Source organism: Meles meles, chromosome 11 (assembly GCF_922984935.1).
Source record: "Meles meles chromosome 11, mMelMel3.1 paternal haplotype, whole genome shotgun sequence".
Classification (NCBI taxonomy): Eukaryota; Metazoa; Chordata; class Mammalia; order Carnivora; family Mustelidae; genus Meles; species Meles meles.
The window spans coordinates 54,604,146-54,624,759 of NC_060076.1; the positions used below are offsets into that span (position 1 = coordinate 54,604,146).

General features: G+C 35.1%; 1 protein-coding gene across 5 annotated transcripts in view; it reads left to right on the forward strand.

The window, feature by feature from the left end:
- The window catches only part of ZDHHC21 (zinc finger DHHC-type palmitoyltransferase 21), a 67,608-nt gene that overhangs the window by 10,642 nt on the left and 36,352 nt on the right, over nt 1-20,614 (forward strand). For all 5 annotated transcript variants that reach the window (XM_046022810.1, XM_046022815.1, XM_046022812.1 and 2 more), the window contains 4 exons: nt 3,111-3,309; nt 4,607-4,705; nt 12,034-12,145; nt 15,137-15,275. In XM_046022810.1, coding sequence (XP_045878766.1) covers nt 3,156-3,309; nt 4,607-4,705; nt 12,034-12,145; nt 15,137-15,275 — 504 coding nt within the window. In that variant the 5' untranslated portion in view covers nt 3,111-3,155. The remainder of the gene's footprint in view (nt 1-3,110; nt 3,310-4,606; nt 4,706-12,033; nt 12,146-15,136; nt 15,276-20,614) is intronic.

A 20,614-nucleotide genomic window follows, 5' to 3' on the forward strand; every position in this document is an offset into this window, starting at 1 on the left:
CGGGTAGCAGCGCTGTGTGTTCGGTCTGGTCGTGGCTCAGGATGTGTAATAGTTTCTGTTCAGCCATAAGCCACGCCTGGTAGATATTAGCTGAGGGAAGTGATCCTACAGTTCTACCAGGTACGTGTTTCTGGTTGTAATCTGATTTGGAGCTCTTGGAAGACTACTGTTTGCTTCTCTACAGTCTAGCTGTAAAGCTTATGTGACACTAATTTTCACTCATCAGGTATTTAAAAAACAATTCAACATCTTATTTATTCATTGTTCTGTTTTTCTTTTCTCTGCTTGCTTTTCCTTGGGGATGCTTGTTCTCTTAGAACTTGTTGTCTGTATACGCTCACACTTAGGAAAATCAGAAACCCTTTACTCTACAGTTCAGTGTCTAGTATTTTCAGTTGTGAGGAATCTCCTAAGAAAAACTTGTTATTCTCTGGTAGAGAATAAAATAGAGTTCAAAAATATGAATGAGTGTTTGAGAATTCTGCTGCTTGTTTTGCTGGCTTGTATGTTTTTCTGCTTGTAATATTAATAAATTTAGAAATAAGTAGTGAAGTCCTCTCTTCTTTGTGATGCTTGGAACTCATGGTCTGTTTCTCAGTCCTGACTGGAACTGAAACATTACAAGGGAGAAGGTACAAGAAGTTAATAATATTGAACATGTTGAGAGACAGAGCCTTCTGTCATTTCTTTTGGCACTTGATGGTTGGCAGGACTGTAAAAATAAACATTCTTTTTAATGTTTCTCATTTTAGCTATGCAGACGGCTTATCATTTGTATTTAAGCTCCTTTAGTTTTTTAAAACCAAGATACCCAGTAAATTAAACAGTATAATTTATCCTCTGTGACTTTCCTCACTTAAGGATAACTGATAGTTCTTTTAATTTTCTAATTAAAAGGTAGTGAAGGTCAACTTTTACTTTTTTTAAAGGCCTAGGTGCTATTCCTATTTTAAAATTCGTTCATAAGGACTAATTTAGACCATATCTGGTTTAAACAGTTGAATAGTGTTGCATTTGAGGGTTTTTTTTTTTCCCCTGCTGCTCCCATATTTGCATGTTCTAAAGATGATAGGATCAGGGTATTACTTTAAAATTAGCTAATCCTAAACCTTTCTTTTTGTCTTTGTCCCTGTAGCTTTGTAGCTTTAAAGAACATTGGCATGACCTCCAAGGGGCAGGACCCTGAGGCTCTCCAGCTGATGATGATAGTGAGGGATAGAAGATGACAATCTGGAAGTTGTTCTTGAGTCTTTCCTCTGTAACCCCTAATATCCAGTCAGTTAGTAAAACGTACTGGTTTGATTGTAACTATTTCCTCAGTTGATCTCTTCTCCAAACCTACTTTTGGCTTTTGTCTTTACTTAGCCTAACTGATCTTAAATTTATCCTTGACACTAGAGCTTCAATACTTCATTTAAAGTTATAAATCTCATGTTAACTTCCTGCATCAGGAACTTTCCAGTGCCTACGAATGAAGTCTTAGCATTCTAACGTGGCATCTTTGTGTCCTTCGTGACGTAGCCCCTTATTTCTCACCCCTCACTCTCCACTGTGAGCTTTATGACGTAGGAAGGCAATTTGTAATACCTCCTACAACGTTTACTCTTGTATACCTCCTGTTCTTCCTTCTGTTGCCACTTTTCTTTGCTTGGATGGCTTTCACCCATCTTTTAAAACTGAACTCAGATTTTACCACCTGCAGGAAGTCTTGCCCTAACTTAACTAGTCCCCATCCTCCAGGCCTCTAGTGACATCTTGTCTACATCTCTGATATGTCACGTGTTATATCAAACCCATTTTTATGACTCTTTTCCCCAGTAGACTGTTAGTTACTTTGGGCAAAGACCACATCTCACTCATCATTGTATCTATAGTAACTGATATGTTGTGGTGGCTCTGTGAATAGATTTGCTGAACTGAGTTCAACTCCTTGCCCTAGCATTGAAGTCTGAGGGAAGCTTTTGGATCAGTAGCTCCTAGACACCAGTCTGCTCTATCAGAGACATCTGGGGAACATTTTAAGACATTTTATTGGTTTTTTAGCTTTTATTCCATAAACAGTTATGATTCAATAGATCTGGAACGGGGCCTGGGAATAAGTATTTTTAAAAAACTCCTTAGTTGATTCTGGTTTGCTTACAGGTTTGGTTTGCTTACAGGTTTGAGAAACACTGCCGTAGTTTATTATTGTATTATTCCATTGTATTTTATGTAAAAGGTGCTCTCTTGACCTTCTAGAGTAATTTCCTGTTCAAGCCTTATAAATTATATCTACTAAGGTAGACATGTATTTTAAATCACTTGTTTTGATACCATAAACATAGAACTATCAACTTTAAGTGTCTCACTGGGAGGTCGATGAGCATTTTGTTAACACTTGTATGAAAAAAGCTCATTTCTTCTTGAATTGGTAATAGTAAGATTAGTTGGGCTTCATTCTGCGAATTTGAATATTTTTGGCAATTTGTGATTAATTTCTGCTTTTTATTATGATTTTTCAAAAATGATTAGGCATTGTTTTGTGGTTTAAAATAAATTGCAGAAATCTTCAGTGTACAGCACAGTGAATTTTTACGTATGTGAATACCCATGAAGCACCACCCAGGTCAAGATATAGAACGATTCTAGACCCTCAAAGCTTCCCTTATATCCTTTTGCAGTTGATAAACTCCCCTCCCACCACAGGAGGCCACTATTTTGGAGGACTATCAGTTAGTCTAATGATTAGGATTAATGATCATTAGATCTTATCTTATCTAATAATCTTTAGAGAGATCTAATGATCTATCTTTTGATATGTGTCTCACTTTTCTTGGGTTGACACAGGGAATTGCTGGGTTGAGGACAGTCTTATGTTTAGCTTCAGAAGCTATTGCCAATTTATCCTCTATGGTAGCAGTTCATAGTAAAAGTTGGAATTAAATTATTTGAAGCTTTTGATGAAATTTGAATACTCTGAAACTTCTCTTTGTTTTCCAGTGTGTTTCATTTTGTCAAAAATAAACAAACAAAACTCAGTATCATTTTATAGTTGCCAGTAATGTAGTTTTGTTTTAGTCAAATGATTTTTTTCTATATAAGTAACTTTTTTCTTTGTCACCTCTCCTTAGGATCGTCTTTCCTTGTGGGTTGGCACGCAGTTGTAGGACTGCAAAATGGGTCTCCGGATTCACTTTGTTGTTGACCCACATGGTTGGTGCTGCATGGGTTTGATTGTCTTTGTCTGGTTATACAATATTGTTTTAATTCCCAAAATTGTCCTCTTTCCTCACTATGAAGAAGGACATATTCCAGGCATATTAATAATAAGTAAGTTTCTGATCTTTATTTCTTTATATAATTAGTTTTCTCATTGTGAATATTTTTAGAGTATAGTATCACTATGATAACCTTTTAATGTTATTAGTGATATTAATATTAAGTTATGTACCAGATTATGGAAATTTTAAAGAAGACTGGCTTTTATAGATTTTGCAGGGTTGGATAAATGTGTCTTCTCCATATCTAACTGTGAAATATATAAAGGTCATCTTGTTTAAATTGAAACTGGCGCAATAGTGCTATTTTGTGTGTGTCTGTGTGTATTTTTAATGTTTCTATTATATACTTATTCAAATGTAGAAGGAATTTTAAGAATGTAGATGATATATGTTACTGAGATATGGGAATTTCATGTTACAAAAATTGTTGATTATGATGTTGATTATGATAATACTTTGAACTTCTGGATAATTATTTTCTGCTGTAGTTTCATTTGGTGATGGTTTGCTTATGATTAAAAGAATAAGATTGAAATGATATATTTTACATATACATGGCATGGGCAGTTTCCTTGTGCATTATGTCCTTTTGGCCTCACAAGTGCTATGGGAAATATAATCTCTGTTATACAAGTGATAAAACTGACCCAGTACCATGCAGTCAGTCCTGGAGTTAGCACTCAAACTGAATTTCCTACTACTGGTGTGGGGTCTTCCCCTTCCTCTGCCAAATGCCCATTTTTTTATTCATTTAAAAGGTAGAATTATAATGAATGATCTATTTTTCCTTACTGTTATTTTTCTAGTTATTCTTTTAAAAACTCAAAATTCCTGGAATCTTTATTTTTACATTACATTAATATCATAGGCTCTATGAAAAGGAGCAATTGAATGTCTCTAGCTCAAAATAATTTTGAAGATAACCAATTAGAGGTAATGAAAAAGTTTAATTGTAGGATGGGTTTTAAAATGCTGCTTTGATTCTGTCAAATATATATTTGTACATGTAGTAATTAAAAGGGAGCCCATTCATTTATGCCATTATTGACAAGGAATCTCTGTTAATAAAAAATCTGATTTATAACAAGTTTATCAGTTATTACGCAAAATAATATTTAAAGTTAATATGTATGAGATAGTCCTGTTGGCAGTATTATTTGATGAATGAAATGAATGTTTAATTAATTATTTTATTTAATCATTTAATTTTCCCATTTTTGATTTGAACATTATTCTGATGGCATTAATTAAAACATGCATTTAAACTTTGAATATACTTCTTGATAAAGTGTTTTAAAGAATGAATAACTAATTTCATTTACTTAACTTTCTCATTTATTTCCAAGTATTCTATGGCATTGCCATATTTTGTCTGGTTGCTTTAGTGAGAGCCTCTTTTACTGATCCCGGAAGACTCCCCGAGAACCCTAAGATTCCACATGGAGGTATGACACTCTTCAGATTGGTCACTTTTGCTCTCTCGGCATTATTACCTTCGTGAGTGTACTTTATGGCCTTCAGCACATATTCATTATATATGTCCTCTAACACCACTCGCAAGTCTCTTCTCTGATGTTTCCTTTCTAGACTTCTTTTCTTTTCTTTTTTTTTAAAGATTTTATTTATTTGACCGAGATCACAAGTAGGCAGAGAGGTAGGCAGAGAGACAGGGGGAAGCAGGCTCCCTGCTGAGCAGAGAGCCTGATGCGGGGGCTCGATCCCAGGACTCTGGGATCATGACATGAGCTGAAGGCAGAGGCTTAACCCACTGAGCCACCCAGTCTCCCCTAGACTTCTTTATTTAAAATCGCAAAGCCCAGCTGACCCCCGGTATCCCCCACTCCCTACCTCTTATTTGTAGTTTACTTGTTTTTCTCGTCTCACACCCTAGATCTATACAGCCTCTCTGAAGGTATTGATTTTTTGTTTTGTTTTCTTCATTTGTTCAGTGCTCTATCCTTAGTGCCCATCTCTGTCGCTTAGTAGATGCTTGCTTGGTAAATGTTTGTTGAATGATACATAAATACCTGATACATTTTTATTTAATAAAGGAATCTTTCTGATGGTGCCCCTTTCTTGGTGATATTATAAATAGAATATTGCTTAGCATAAATATTTGTAGTATAATGATACCATTGCCTGTATTTTTCCAGGTTCTGACAATTCAGTAAAAAATTTGAAAGTTTTTTATTCTAGTGTCAATTAAAGTTGGTTTTGGGTCACCTTATTGCACAATAACCATTTGAACCACAAAAATGAATTAAAATGTATCGCTTGTTTTATTATGTGCCAGGTATAGTAAACCTCAGGAACCCTCTTTTCTCAGTTTCACTTTTTGATCATTTGGTATGCCAGCTTTGAGAACTGTCTGTACTTTCTTCTAAGGAGACATTTCTATGATTTTGTTGGACGTTAGAGAACCAGAATACTTTCTATAGTGTTTCACTGCTTTCCAACCTTGCTGACATTAGACATTAGAGTCGTGGGGGGAGCTTTTAAAAATCTCAGTGTCCTGATCCCAATCCCGTATTAATTAAATCGTAATGTATGGAGCTAGGAGCTAGAAATCAGCATTTTTCAAAGATTTCAGGTGATTCCAGTGTATAAAAATTTGGGGAGCATATTAATTCCTTCTGAAATTAGATTAGTGGCAAGTCACTAAGGGGGCCTCCCTTGAGTTCCTGAATGTTGTTTTTTGAAACCCATCATTTAGGGACTTACGTGGCCTTGCAAGTTTAATGATTAAATGGGAGTGATACGACACTAATGTTTACGTGACTATAGAAGTTTCTGAGAACTGTGTGGAGTATTTGATTTCTATTCACTTATAGAAGCCTTATCACTGGCAGTTAGTTTTCGTGTGTGTTTGGGCGCAGACAATGGCAGTCTGCAACTTGTACTAAATTTCTTTTCTCAACTAGCCTAACCCAAAGAAAGGCTCTCTAACACGTTGGTGAATGTATTACCTCCTTCAACTCTAGAGCCCAGTGTTTCCAGAAAATTAGGGAAGTAAGTGTTTTCTAACTCAGGACCATGTTGTGATGAGCACTGGGTATTATACGCAACTCATGAATCATTGAACACTACATCAGAAACTAATGATGTGTAATGTGGTGGCCAGCTGAACATTAAAGAAAAAAGGACCCATTTCTGACGAAATCTTCAGTGTGCAGTGGTCAAACACTCAAATGCCTACATGGATCAGATACTGCTCACCAGTGATAGGGGCCAAGAAAGAACTGTTTCATATTGAAAATCTCATATCCAAAAGCAGGAGCTACAGGGAAATTGTTGCGTAGGCCTGGTGTTCATAGATCTTATAATTTTTAAAGAGAAAACAGAGAATTGGAGGTTTTTTGTTTATGTTTTTGTTTTGTTTTTAAAGATTTTATTTATTTGAGAGAGATAGAGAGACAGAGTGAGAGAGCATGAGAGGGGAGGTCAGAGGGAGAAGCAGACTCCCCATGGAGCTGGGAGCCTGATGTGGGACTCGATCCCAGGACTCTGGGATCATGACCTGAGCGGAAGGCAGTTGCCCAACCAACTGAGCCACCCAGGCACCCCAGAATTGCAGTTTTTAAGAGAACTTTTATGATTTTACAAAAACTAACAACTAATTAAAAATTTTACAAACATTGGTTTTAGATGAATACTAAACAAATGATGTCTGTATGCCTAATTGAATCTATAGGAAACCATCCTGTTACCTTTAGCTTACAGACCCTGGTGATGGAAGACTCCATGTTACCTTGCTGCTGTTTGTCTGCATTCTCTCTGATCTCAGTTGACATTTGGCCCAAAGACTTAACTTTTGCCCAGTTGAAGAAAAAAATACATTCATTTATTGTATTTTAATGTCTCCAGAGTCTTTTACTAGTTCCTGTCATTTGATTCTCATGGTAATTGCAGGAGGTAGTTTGAATAATCCAAGTGTAGATTATCCTCTCTAGGTCACACAGCGAGTTGTTACAGAGCTGCTGTGACACTCAAATACTTGTCTCCATCCTCTTTTTTACCATGTGTCTATATTGAGATTAATAATTTTAGCCCTTTATTCACCTTTGCTTTGATTCTGGGAAAAATTGAAGTCATCATGTGCCTTGTGGTGCTGATTTACTGATTATTTTGTATATACGGTTTTAACTTAGTAAAAAATACAAAATTTTAACAGTGAAAAAATAACATAGCATGACTAGAGAGTTGGGGCTATAAAAAGTGACATTTATCATCATTGTTTTAAGGTTGAGCAGTTTCATATAATTGAATTCTTTACGAAAGGAAACTTAAGCCCTAATACTTTTGATTTTAACCATGTGTTAGTGAATTACTCTGAAATAGTTTACATGACTTTCTTTTTTAAAAAAACATAGGTTTTAAATAAATTTAGTATCTATGTGACCTGCCAAATATATGAGGATGTTCCTCTGTCCCACACAAAGATCCCCAGAATTTGATTTTTATAAAGTTCTTGGGATGTAGATGAAATAGTCAAATGAAATAATTAAATGTTTATTTATATTCAATTAATCCTATGCATGTTTGAAATATAGAAATATTACTTTATGTCATTTTCAAGTTTTATGAAATGATTTTATTCAATCTCTTAACCTTAATAAAACAGCTTTATTGAGTATAATTCATATACCATATGATTTACCCATTTTAGATAGTTTAGTGGCTTTTTTATGTCCACAGAGTTGTGCAACCATTACCACAATCAGTGTTATGTAGCTATGTATGTATGGAAACTCTACGTCCAAGGTGGGGCTTGAATTTATAACCCAGAGATAAGAGTGTATGCTCTATTGACTGAGCTAACCAGGGGTCCTACCACAGACAATTTTAGAACATTTTTTTTTCAAGGTTTTATTTATTTATTAGAGCGAGAGAGCACAAACAGTGGGATGGGGCAGAGGGAGAGGGAGAAGCAGGCTCCCCGCTGAGCAGGGAGCCCGACATGGGGCTCAATCCCAGGACCCTGAGATCGTGACCTTAGCTGAAGGCAGAGGCTTAACCGACTGAGCCACCCAGGCGCCCCTAGAACATCTTTATCATCAAGCTCTTAACTCACATGTTTGACTTCAGTGTTTTTGTCATCATTAGAGCCACTTCGAGTAGAGTCACTCTATTACAGAGCAAAATCTTCCAAGTTTGAAAAAAATGTAGCAGTTTAAAATTTGTATGCTCAGGTCCGTTGAAATTTTGCCCCAATGGTAGGGACACGTGTGCTTTAATGCCCAGGGTCATGCTTCCTCCTGTAGTTTTGCTCCCCTTCCTATTTCTTATATTGCTTTTTAAAGGAGATCTGTTTTAGAGACTTACTGCCATTTATTTTCTGTATTGGCAAGTGATTCTGTCAGGGAACCTCTGTGAAGAGCCAAGTGTTGTATTGATTTTCATCGTTTCAGGTTTTATTTTCTTCTTAAAACATTACTTTGTGGTTTAAAATACAGTAATTGAGAGAGCCTAATACGTAAGGCTTTTAAAAGTCTTAAATAGAAGGTGATTCCTTTCTTTCTGAGGGACAGCCAAACAAAATCAAATCTTGCTTTGTATTTATTCATGCATTTACAGCATTAAGAGCATCCTTGCTACAAAGTGCAATACTGTTTACTTAGGTTACTTACTTAGGTTTACCCAGGCATTTATGGGGTTTGTCTTTTTTTTGATTTGCCTTATGTTTTGATTTTTTTTCCTCTAAAAAAAGTCACTTTTCAGTTTTTCTTTCCTTTAAAAAAAAGTCAGTTGTCAATTTTTCTGTAGCTACCATCAATTAGCAATTGAATTCTCTCTCCCATGGGCTTTTTTTTTTTTTAATTTAAAAATTTTATTTTCATCACTTACAGATGGCATTTTGCCTTCTGATTTTTTCCCCTATAGGCTTTTATTTTATATTAGATGGCTAGTACAAAATTTTTCAGACATCAGAATATGTTAGTCACCAAGGTCACATTTGGAATGAATAAACCTAAAGAAGGAAAGGGAGAAGAGCAAGAAATGGTTTCTAGATGTGTGGGGTAGGTTAAAATGGATGGATTTTTTCTTTCCTGCTATATGAGGCAAAAACATAGATGATATTTTAGTTAACTTTCTAGGAATTTAAAAAAGTGATTCTTTTCTTTGTTCTCTAAACAATTGGGGTATGTATGTGTGAGAAAATGGTGAGTTTTCAAAGCCGTTTTAGATGCTTGTATAGTATCTTAAGTTTAGCCAGTGGAATGGCTCGAGCTCTTTCTTTAAACAAACTTATGATCCAGACTATAGATTGGCAAACTCTTCCTCACTGTACACATCCAGCTAGTAAGTATTTTCAGCTCTACAGACCGTACAGTCTCTGTCAGAGCCTCTTAGCTCTGCCGTTGCAGCCCAAAAGCAGCCATAGGGAAAATGTAAATGAATGGGTGTTCATTTGAACCGTGTTCAGATAAAACTTTATGTGTGGACACTGGAATTTGAATTTCAAGATTTTTACATATCACACATTCTTATTTTCAGTTGTTGAAAATTGTAAAAACCATTCTTAGCCCATGAAAACAGGTGGTGGCCTGGATTTGCCTGTGGACTATAGTTTGCCACCCCGTGGTCTAGACTACACAATTACAGGATTTCTCTCACTATAACCAAATGCTGTCTTCTTTTCCGAGGACACAACATGTCAAGTATGAAATAAAGAATTTTACTCTCTAGAACATCATATGCTGAAAGGACCAGTAATGAATATGCCATATTTATATTTTAAGGCACTAGTTTAAAAACTAAAGTTTTTCTGTTGTCTTTTAATGAAAATTGGCTCATCAGGGGGAGTCTGCTTCCTGACTGTATTCCTTGCAATATGTGAATTCAGAGTTTTAACACTGGGATGTTTGGGATCATCTAGCTAAGTGGGAAAAGCATCTGCTTATGACACTGTATTGTGCTACATATGAAATGAGTTTTCATTTCAGTTACAGTTAAATAATACTAGTTTAACTATCTAAATTAAACTTTAATGTTGCTTTCTCATGGAAGTTTTTATTAAAATAAGAATGTAAGTAAGCAATGAAAGAGGATCTTTAGGAAACAAATTGCGGGTTGCTGGAGGGGGTGTGTGTGTGGGCAGATGGGGTAACTGGCTGATGGGCATTAAGGAGGGCACATGATGTATTGGGTGTGATTCGCAACTGACAAATCACTAAATTCTACCCCTGAAACTAATAATATAATATATGTTAAGGAAATTGAATTTAAATAATTAAAAGAAATTTTAAATGCAAAAGTTAATTTCTCAACTTTAATATTATTGGAACAATTAATTTGATATTATTATTATTATCATTATTATTGATTTCTTCTATACAGAATGTTTTCCTAATACTTCACTCTATAAAATTCCAGTATATTGATTTTACTCCTGATCGTTAAACTAAAATAATGGAATTAAAATAAGGTATCTTTTAGAAAATTGAATACTGCCTATTATCTTCTTTTACTTACATTTAGAATCTTTCATTTTTAAAAATTCATACTTTAGCAAGCATTTAATGACCACCTACTATGTGCTAGGATCATACTTTGCATATATGAATATTCACTCAAAATGGGAATTAGGTTGATATTGCTATACCCATGCTTTGAACAAGGTTAGAGTGTAGTTTAAATATAAGTGATGGAAGGTTTAAGAATTTTGTAAAAGTAAAGTTCCATTTCAACAAATATGAAATAGATACATTCTGTATAATAAAGCAGTTGTCTTGATAGATGACTTTCATATAGTTCTTATAGATCTGATTAGAAAGGTTTATAATGGAAATAAATGACTTTTTATGTCTGTAAACATAATGTTTTTAGCACAAAACTTAAATGTGTGCTCTATAATTATAAGGTAAAAGAAATTGCTCTTTGGTGGTAAGAAAGAGTTTGGGAAAGAACTCCCTTATTTCCATTAAATAATAATTTTCTTGTAATCATCTTTACTTCTGAAATCATTCTAATTCCTCCTAACTAATTCCTCCATCTGAAACCCTTTTCCAACCCTCTCCCATAAACACTCCCAAATGAATTCACTGATATTAAAAACATAAAATGGTTAGGGGATGGGAATGCTATCTTTGTTTTCCTAATGAGTTTATAGGATTGATTTTTTTTTAAAGCTTTTATTCATTTATTTGAGCAAGTGAGCGAGAGAGAGAGCGAGAGAGAGAGAAAGTGAGCACAAGCTGGGGGAGAGGCAGAGAGAGAGGGAGAAGCAGGCTCTCCGCTGAGCAGGGAGCCCAATGCAGGGCTTGATCCTGGGACCCTGAGATCATGATCTGAGCCCAGGGCAGATGCTCAACCAACTGAGCCATGCAGTTGTCTCATAGGATTGATTTTGACTTCTTAGTGAAACTAGGATTCAGTATTATTTCTTATTTAGAGTCTTTAATAAAATTTTGAGAAATTAGTTTACATAAAATTCTATTTTAATATAATAATTTGGTTGTACTTTTGTGTTTTGTTATTAAATTTTACTTAGAGCAATTATGTCCATCACCCAAATACATTATTTTCTATCCCTTAGTTTAACATTAATGGTGTCTTAACTATTATAGTGTTTAAAATTAGGATTGTATAGAGTAAGACGTGTAGAATAGAGAAGCAATATTTATGGCAAACTCTTCTACAGTGAAGATGTAGAAGAAGAAAAATCTCTTGGACACATATATGGAAGACTTCCTGTAAAAATCTAAACTGTTGTTGCTAAATTTCAACATTACTCATTTGCCTTTATTAAATGGATTTTAATTTCCTTCTCTAGAACGGGAGTTCTGGGAATTATGTAACAAATGTAATTTGATGAGACCAAAGCGTTCCCATCACTGTAGCCGCTGCGGCCACTGTGTTAGGAGAATGGATCATCACTGTCCGTGGTAAGAAATCTATGATTTACTTTTAGAAAAAGAAATAGTAAAAAAGAAATCTTAGTACTTAGCAGATTTAAATAACAGTTATGTTAAAGTCATGCAGTTTAAAAAAAAAAAAATCCTTTAGTAAGGATAGCTTTATTCTGTCAGGTTCTGTCAACTGCCAAAGTCATTTTTGCACAGAGATCCTGTCTTTTCTAACAAAGAGGCATTGGAGCAGAAAACTGACTTCAGATGCACCCACGTGTACAAGAGACCTAAGATGGTTGTATTCAATGAGGCAATGTATGTAAACCATTGTAGTGAGTATCTGACACATAAAAAGCAAATAATAGCTGTTATTGTCTCTAACTGTGATAAACCATATACATTGCATGGTTTGTATTTCCCTTTCCAGTTTAATTAAAGAATAACACATCTCAGATAGCCTGATAACCTCATCTCTACCCCTGTAAGCTTTTTTCAATATTGTGTATTGGACGTAGGTATTAAGGTTACATGCGAGCTGGATCTGTGTCCTTGGTAGTTAGCTGATTCCACTCAACTGCCAACATTTTTGGTCAATAGGGGGCTCTCTTGTAATATTTTTAAAAACAGTTCAGTTGAGAAAAAGAATGTTGAAAACAAATGCTGTGAGAATTCTGCATTGTATCTCATTTCAAAGCTGTCACAAAAATCTGTGAACAAGATATTGTATTTAATTCTGTTTTCCTAGCATGGGATCTCTGTATAAATATTTAAACTAGTATAGTGTAGCACTTTGTAAATATATCTAAATACATATATATTTATGTTTGTACACACATACAGGCACATATACAAAGTTAACTGCACAATGGACTTCTTAAATTTATCACTGCATTTATCTATAGTTGGCTCATTGATGGAGTTAGCTTTCCCAGATGATGCTGACCAATTTAGAGTTTCCCATATTTTTGATGACTTCACTCTGCTAACACAAGTTAATGTTTGCAAGCTTTTCGTGAAAATTTGATTTTTACTGTAAACTGATTATTTAAACAGAAGGTAATTTCCTGAGATTAGGAAAAATAAAAGCATTTTAGATAAAAGCACTTTGTTATAATATAAAAGAAGTTTCAAATTGTTTAAGTCCGTCAGTGGGATAGTATAGTGTATAATGTATAGCTGATGTTTAAGAAATGTGCCTTGAATTTAAACAAATTCTCAAGTGATTTCCTAAACCTCAGTGATCTGTTTACAATTACAATAGTAATACATTAAAAAACAAAAGGCTAGATAAAACATGTATTATTAGGCAAGTAGTAACCACACTGAAAAACTCAATTGTGTAACCTTTTTTAGAGTAATGTTTCTGATTAACTAAGAATATAATAAATGTTCATGTTATGGTTGGATATTGATACTTCCTTTTAAAAGAATGCTAGAGTTTAAGCTTAAAAAAATAATCAACCAGGAGATGTTTTGGTCCTGTAGAGATTAGCGACATCCTTTCTTTATTTTTAAGAAATAGAGCTTAACTTGGTGACGGAAAAATGTGCTGTTAATCTAAATTCTAAGATTCGGATGAGCTCTGTTTGTCCGCCTGTTCCGTGGGTTTTCAACTTCTCAGAGTACCTGTGGGAAGAAAAGTGGAAGTAGAGGGAGTTGGAGGTAGGGAAGGAGGGTAGATCAGAGGCCTTGAATAGATCCGAGGGACTTTGGTGATTGAATTCCTTAATAGGGCATTGCCAAGGTAGTCACAGGGTGAGGGAAATGGACAGTGTGAAATGAAAGCAGGGAAATTTTTTATATTTTCAGAAACTGCATTTCTTTACTGCCTAACAGCTTTAGATTTGAAGGTCAGTTCTCAGATCACCTGGAGCTTTTCTCTCCTTCTGGCCTCTTGAGTAGTTTGCTTACCAAGAGAACTCTTACATATAGACTGAGTATCTTCATGTTTCTCAGAGCTCTCTGGTTAAGAATGCCATCTTTAAAGTAGGTGGGGTCAAGGAGGATGGGAGGAGGAGAAGTCCTTGAAGCCACAGCTGTTGGAGAGTATGTTTGAGGGCACACTTATGTGAAGACCCCCCCCCCCTTGCAAGTCACCAAACACAGGAACTTGCATGGTTTACAAAGCATGAGCTCTTAAGTTTAGGAAATGCCTCTTTGGGTTTTGGATTTAGTTCTATGAGTTACAAAAATAGTTTAATGATACACTTTTGAAATAACAGTTTGTTAGCAATAAACCAGTTATATCTTTTTTTCCCCCAAACAATAGCAGTATAATGCTATAATGAAATGAAAATATTTGAGCGAGGTAAGTTATTGTTTTGCACTAGGGTTTTCTGTGGGATTATAAAATATTCTGAAATATTGGAATGGTGAGATTTCAACCTGCATTAGGCTTGAAAATTTTAGGATTATCACATTAATTATTTTTCCTAGCTGTGATTCCCTGTTGTCATGGTGGAAATGTAGCTCTAAGAATTTGTAAATACTTGTGTGTATATACATTTATTTTTAGCGACGAAGGGCAGAATTGAAAAGTAAGAAGAACTGGGAGTGCTTAGCAGGAAGGTCAGAGTGGCAGGTTTCAGTCCTCTTCAAATCATGCAAATTGCTCTCCGCAGCTGGGATGCTGTAATAGGAGAGCAATATACAGAAGAAGGTTCTTGTTCTCTTGGCTACTTTCGCTTCCTCTGGCAAGTGTCTTCACTCTTTTGTTCCTGTTTCCATACCAATGAAACGAGGAGACTGCCATCTGCTCTTCCTGCCACACCGGGTGGTTGTGAGTTGAAGGCAGCCGTATCCATGGACTTCCTTTGTAAAGTAGAGAGTGCTTTGCAAATGCGAGGTGGCATATTTAGAGTCTGTCTGTTGCTGTGTACTGTTTGCTTGTAGGTTTCAGTGGCATTAGCAGATCTCCATAAAGTCAAGCCTATATGAAGTTTTTGTGTTTATTTTCAGTTTTTACCGGTCCTGAGGTGAACATCTTATTAAACTTTAAAATATTATTTGTTTCCCTTTTTTCTTCAGGATTAACAATTGTGTTGGTGAAGATAATCATTGGCTTTTTCTGCAGTTGTGTTTCTACACGGAACTTCTTACTTCCTACGCTCTGATGTTTTCTTTCTGCCACTATTACTACTTTCTTCCAGTAAAAAAGCGTAACTTGGTAAGAAATGTTTATATCCACTAATGTTAGAATAACTGTAGCATACAGTTATTAACATGGGATACCTTTAAGTGCAGAAGATTGAAAACAAAAAGCAACAAAAATAAACTCCAAACTTGGTGAATTTTGAAATATATTGGGATTGAGAAAGTGGGCCCTTATCTGCTGTTCCCTTTTAACCAGATCCATTTATGATTATTTATTAGGGTTGAGTGACTTTCTTGAAAAAGCAACATATTAGATCTTTCAGTATATATGTTTGGGTTTAAAAATACCTACAACAATGAGAGAGTAAGTGAAAAATGTTAATTTCTTGTTTCCTTTCAGGAATAAAGATAGACTTTAATTTTTTAAAGGCACTCAAAGGAATGTTAAATTTTTGAGAAAAAAGGACGTTTCCCCTCTGACTTTTAATAATAACGAAAAGAAGAAGTTGCAAGATCCTTTAAAAAGTTATTGTTATATATACCATTGGAAACAGTGCTCTTCCCATTTTGTACAGGAATAACAACAGATCTTAGTAAGGCTTATCCCAGATTGGTGATGTTGGAGGTGGTGATGGGAGTAAGAGCAGCAGCAAGTTTTAAGTACTCGTCTACGTACGTATCAACACTATGCTGTAGACTTGCCGCTTCCATTCACTTCACTTTGATGCCCACAACAACCACGTGAGATGGGGTATGCTTTTCCCCCATTTTTATAGATGAGCAAACAGATTAATAGAGGTTCAGTAGGTAGTCACTGAAGGCACAAAGCTAGTAAGTAATTATTCGACTGGTTTTAGTGGTAGAGCTGGGATTTGAATCTGCTCATATGTTTTTGAATCTTCTGTGTTTTGTGTGTGCAGTTGTTATTCAGCTTGATCTTGTGTATTATTTGGACTTGGATTATGTTTTTGAAATACACTGCGTGTGTGTGTGTATGTGTGTGTGTGTAAGTCAGAGAAAGGTAGACAGGCAGAACAGAAAGCCAGCATGCACAAGGGTGTGCAAGTGTGTGTGAGGAAGAAAGGTAGGGTGGGAGCAAGGGAAGGAAGACCAGAATCCTTGATGGAGAAGGGGAATATTTCTTTCCTGTTTATATAATTTTATACCGTTTAAGTCTTAAAAATAACAATCTCAGTGATGGCACATATAATTAAATTTTGGAATAAGGGAGTGAAGGGCCGTTCCAAAAAATAAGGTCTTTGGGTTCTGTGTCTTTAGGTCACTTTTGTATATATGATCATTAAAAAAAAAAAAAAGATTTATTTGTATATTTTAGAGAGATAGGGAATATGTGAGGGGGAGCGACAGAGAGGGGGTGAGAGAGTCCCAAGCAGATGCCTTGCTGAGCACAAAGCCTGATGTAAGGCTTGATCTCACAACCTGGAGATCATGACCTGAACTGAAACTAAGAGTCGGATGCTTAACTGACTGCTCCTTCCAGGCTCCCCATCTATGATCATTTTGTCTAATTAAAAGAGGATATTTGTTCTTGTTGCGTGGCTGTGTATATTAGTGGAGCCTTGTGGTGATTATGCTTATTAAATATAGAGTGAGCAATTAAAATTAGACACTAATAACTGAAAAAAGTTCAAAGGGAGAACTTTAAATACAGATGTTTGACATTTTCACACTGAGAAGTTAGTGCATGCAAGTAATATAGTTTTAAAAGTGTTTCATCTTATTTATAGATTAATTTCTGATATAATTGACATTATAGTTAGAATATGTAAGAGACTAAACATATTCCTCCAAGAGTAACCTGTTTCAAATAATGGAGCCTAATAAGAAAAGCATTAAAATAAAATTGCTCAGTAAGATGAAAGTCATAATTTTTTAAGGAGAAAGAGATACAATTTGGTGATGTTAATAAAAACTTAATAGAGGTTCCCTAGGAGGAGATACATTGTAGTATAGTGGAGGGATTGACAATTTGACTCTCTATGTGGTTTTATTAATAAAGTTTTACTGAAACACAGCTACTTTTGTTTCCATATTGTCTATAGTTGCTTTTGGACTACAACAACACAGTTAAGTAGCTGTGACAGGGTCATATGGTCCGAAAAACCTAAAATATTAACTTTCTGGCTGTTTTTATTGATTTTGCCAACGTTGGTAGTAGAATGATCTTGGCTTTGTTAAACAGACACACCTAGGATCAAAGCCTGGCTTTTGTTATTATACATATAATCTTTGACACCACGTGTAACCATTCTGAATTACAATGTTCTCTTTTGGAAAAGGTGACTAATAAGAGATTAAATGAGGTAACACATGTAAAAGTATCTGATATATAATAGATGTTCAGTTTATGTTATGTTTGACTTTTATAAAAGCTCTCGGAAGGAGGAAACAGTTTTCCTTTGGCCTATTGAGTTTTTTAAAGATTTATTTATTTATTTGAGAGAGAGAGTGAGCATGCATATGCATGCAGGTGGCAAGGGAGATTGTGAAGGGGGGAGGAGAAGACTCCCTGCTGAATGCAGAGCCCAACATGGGGCTCAGTCTCAGGACCCCAACGTTTGACTTGAGCCGAAACCAAGAGTCAGGTGCCCAACCAAATGAGTCACTGAGGAGCCCCTGGCCTATTAATTTTTATGAAAATTTTATAGACTGTTTGATAGTGTTGTTGGGAGACAGATGACAGACTGAAGAAATTTCAGTACCCAAAAATATAATGGTACTATTTTCTGAAGGATTAGCATATTTGAATTTACAAACTGATTTCCCTTTCCAAATGAAAGGTAGAAACTTTGAAAAAATTCTACCTATTGAAAAAATTCCTATTAGAGGAAGAATTACTGTTTTTTTAAATGGGAAAACTGATTATAGGTGATATTTGAATCCTTAGACATATATAAGTATATATTATATGGTTTTATTAAATATATACTTACATTCATACTGAATGTTGACAGAATACCAGCAGAATAGTAAATGTTTATTAAGAGATTAGGGGCGCCAGGGTAGCTCAGTCAGTTAAGGGTCTGCCTTCACCTCAAGTCATGATCCCAAGGTCCTGGGATTGAGCCCCACATTGGGCTTCCTGCTCAGTGGGGAGTCTGCTTCTCCCTCTCCTCCCCACTTGTATTCTCTCTTGCTGTTTCTCTCACTGTCTTTCGCTCTCAAATAAATAAATAAATAAAATCTTATAAAAAAGATTAAAATATGGGAGAAAATACAAAAACTGGGTACAAGCTGGTTTTATTTGTATAAAAGTATGTTTTCGTTCTTTGCATGGACTGTCCAGTTTTTCCAACACTGTTTACTGAGGAGACTATCTTTTTCCCATTGACTACTCTTGATTCCCTTGTCAAAATTAATTGACTATATATGCATGGGTTTATTTCTGGACTCTCTGTTTTGTTCCACTGATTTATGTGTCTGTTTTTACATCAATACCCTACTGTTTGATTACTAAAGCTTTTTAATATAGTTTGAAAGCAGAAAGTGTGATGCCTACAACTTTGTTCTTCTTTCTCATGATTGGTTAATCAGGTTTTTTTGTTATTTCATACAAATTTTAGTATTGTTCTATTTCTGTGAAGAAATTGTCATTGGAATGTTGATAGGGTTTGCACTGAAATATGTAGGTTGCTTGGGTAGAATGGACATTTTAAACACGGTTATTTCTTTCAATCCATGAGCATGGAATAGCTTTCCATTTATTAGTATTTTCTTCAATTTGTTTCATCAGTGGCTTAGTTATCACTGTATAGATCTTCTCCTTCAGTAGTTAAATTTATTCTAAGATATTTTTTGTTGCAATTATAAATGAGATTGTTTTGGGATGCCTGGATAGCATAGTTGGTTAAGCTTCTGCCTTCATCTCAGGTCATGATATCAGGGGTCCTGGGATTGAGCCCCATGTCAGGCTCCCTGCCCAGCCGAGAGTCTGCTTCTCCCTTCTCTCTGTCTCCCTCCCCCTGCTTGTGCTCTCTGTCTGTGTGTCTCTCTCTCTTTCTCAAATAAATAAAATTTTAAAAACTAAATGGGATTGTTTTCTTAAATCTCTTTCTGATAGTTTGTTATTAGTGTATAGATACACAACTAATATTTTTATATTGATTTAACATTCTGCAACTTTACTGAATTAATTCACTAGTTCTAACAGATTTTGGTGGAGTCTTTAGGTTTTCTGTATATATCGTGTTATCTGCAAAGAAGGGCAGTTTTACTTCTTTTCTAATTTGGATACCTTCTATTTTTTTTCTTGCCTTATTGCTCTGACTAGCAGTACTAAGTTGAATAAAAGTGGTGAAAATGTCCATTCTTGTCTTGTTCCTGGTCCTGCAAGAAAAGCTTTCAACTTTTTGTTGTTGAGTATGATGTTTCTCTGGGCTTGTCATATATGGCCTTTATTATGTTGAGATATATTCCTTCTTCACCTAATTTAAGACTTTTTATCATGAGTGGATGTTGAATTTTGTAGAATGCTTTTTCTGCAGCTATTGAGATGATTATGATTGTTTTTTTCCCCCCATTTCATTAATGTATATCACGTTGGTTGTTTTGCAGATGTTGAACCATTCTTTTATCCCTGGATTAAATCCTATTTGGTCATGGTGTATGATTTTTTTTAACATTTTATTGAATTCAGTTTACTAATATTTTATGGAGGATTTTTACATCTCTGTTCATCAGGGATTTTGTCCTGTGATTTTCTTTTCTTCAAATGTTGTCTGATTTTGATAACAGTTTAATGCAGGTCTTATAAAATGATTTTGAAAGGATTCCTCCTTCAATTTTTGTAATAGTTTGAGAATGATTTATATTAATTCTTCTTTGAGAGTTTGAAGCTATCTGGTGCTGGAATTTTCTTTGTTAGGTGGTTTTTTATTACTGATTCAATTTCCTTACTTGTAATTCGTCTGTTGAGATTTTTTGTTTCTTCATGAGTCAGTTCTGGTAGGTTGTATGTTTCTAGGAATTTATCCATTTTCTTCTAGGTTGTTCCATTGGTCGCTATAGTAGTATATAATTTTTTATAGTGATCCCATATGATCCTTTGTGTTTGTGGGGTGTCAGTAATAATGTCTCCTCTTCATTTCTGATTTTGAGTCCTCTTTTTTTTAAGTGAGTCTAGCTAAAGTTTTGTCTATTTCGTTTATCTTTTCAAAGAATCTGCTTTTAGTTTCCTTAATCTTTTCTGTTTTCTTTTTAGTCCCTATCTCATTTATTTTTGTTCTTATCTTTGTTATTTCTTTCCTTCTACTAACTTTTGGCTTGGTTCATCGTGTGTGTGTGTGTGTGTGTGTGTGTGTGTGTGTGTGTATGTAGTTCCTTGAGGTATAAAGTTAGGTACTTTGAGACCCTCTTTTTTTCCTCAGGTAGGCATTTGCTGCTGTGAACCTC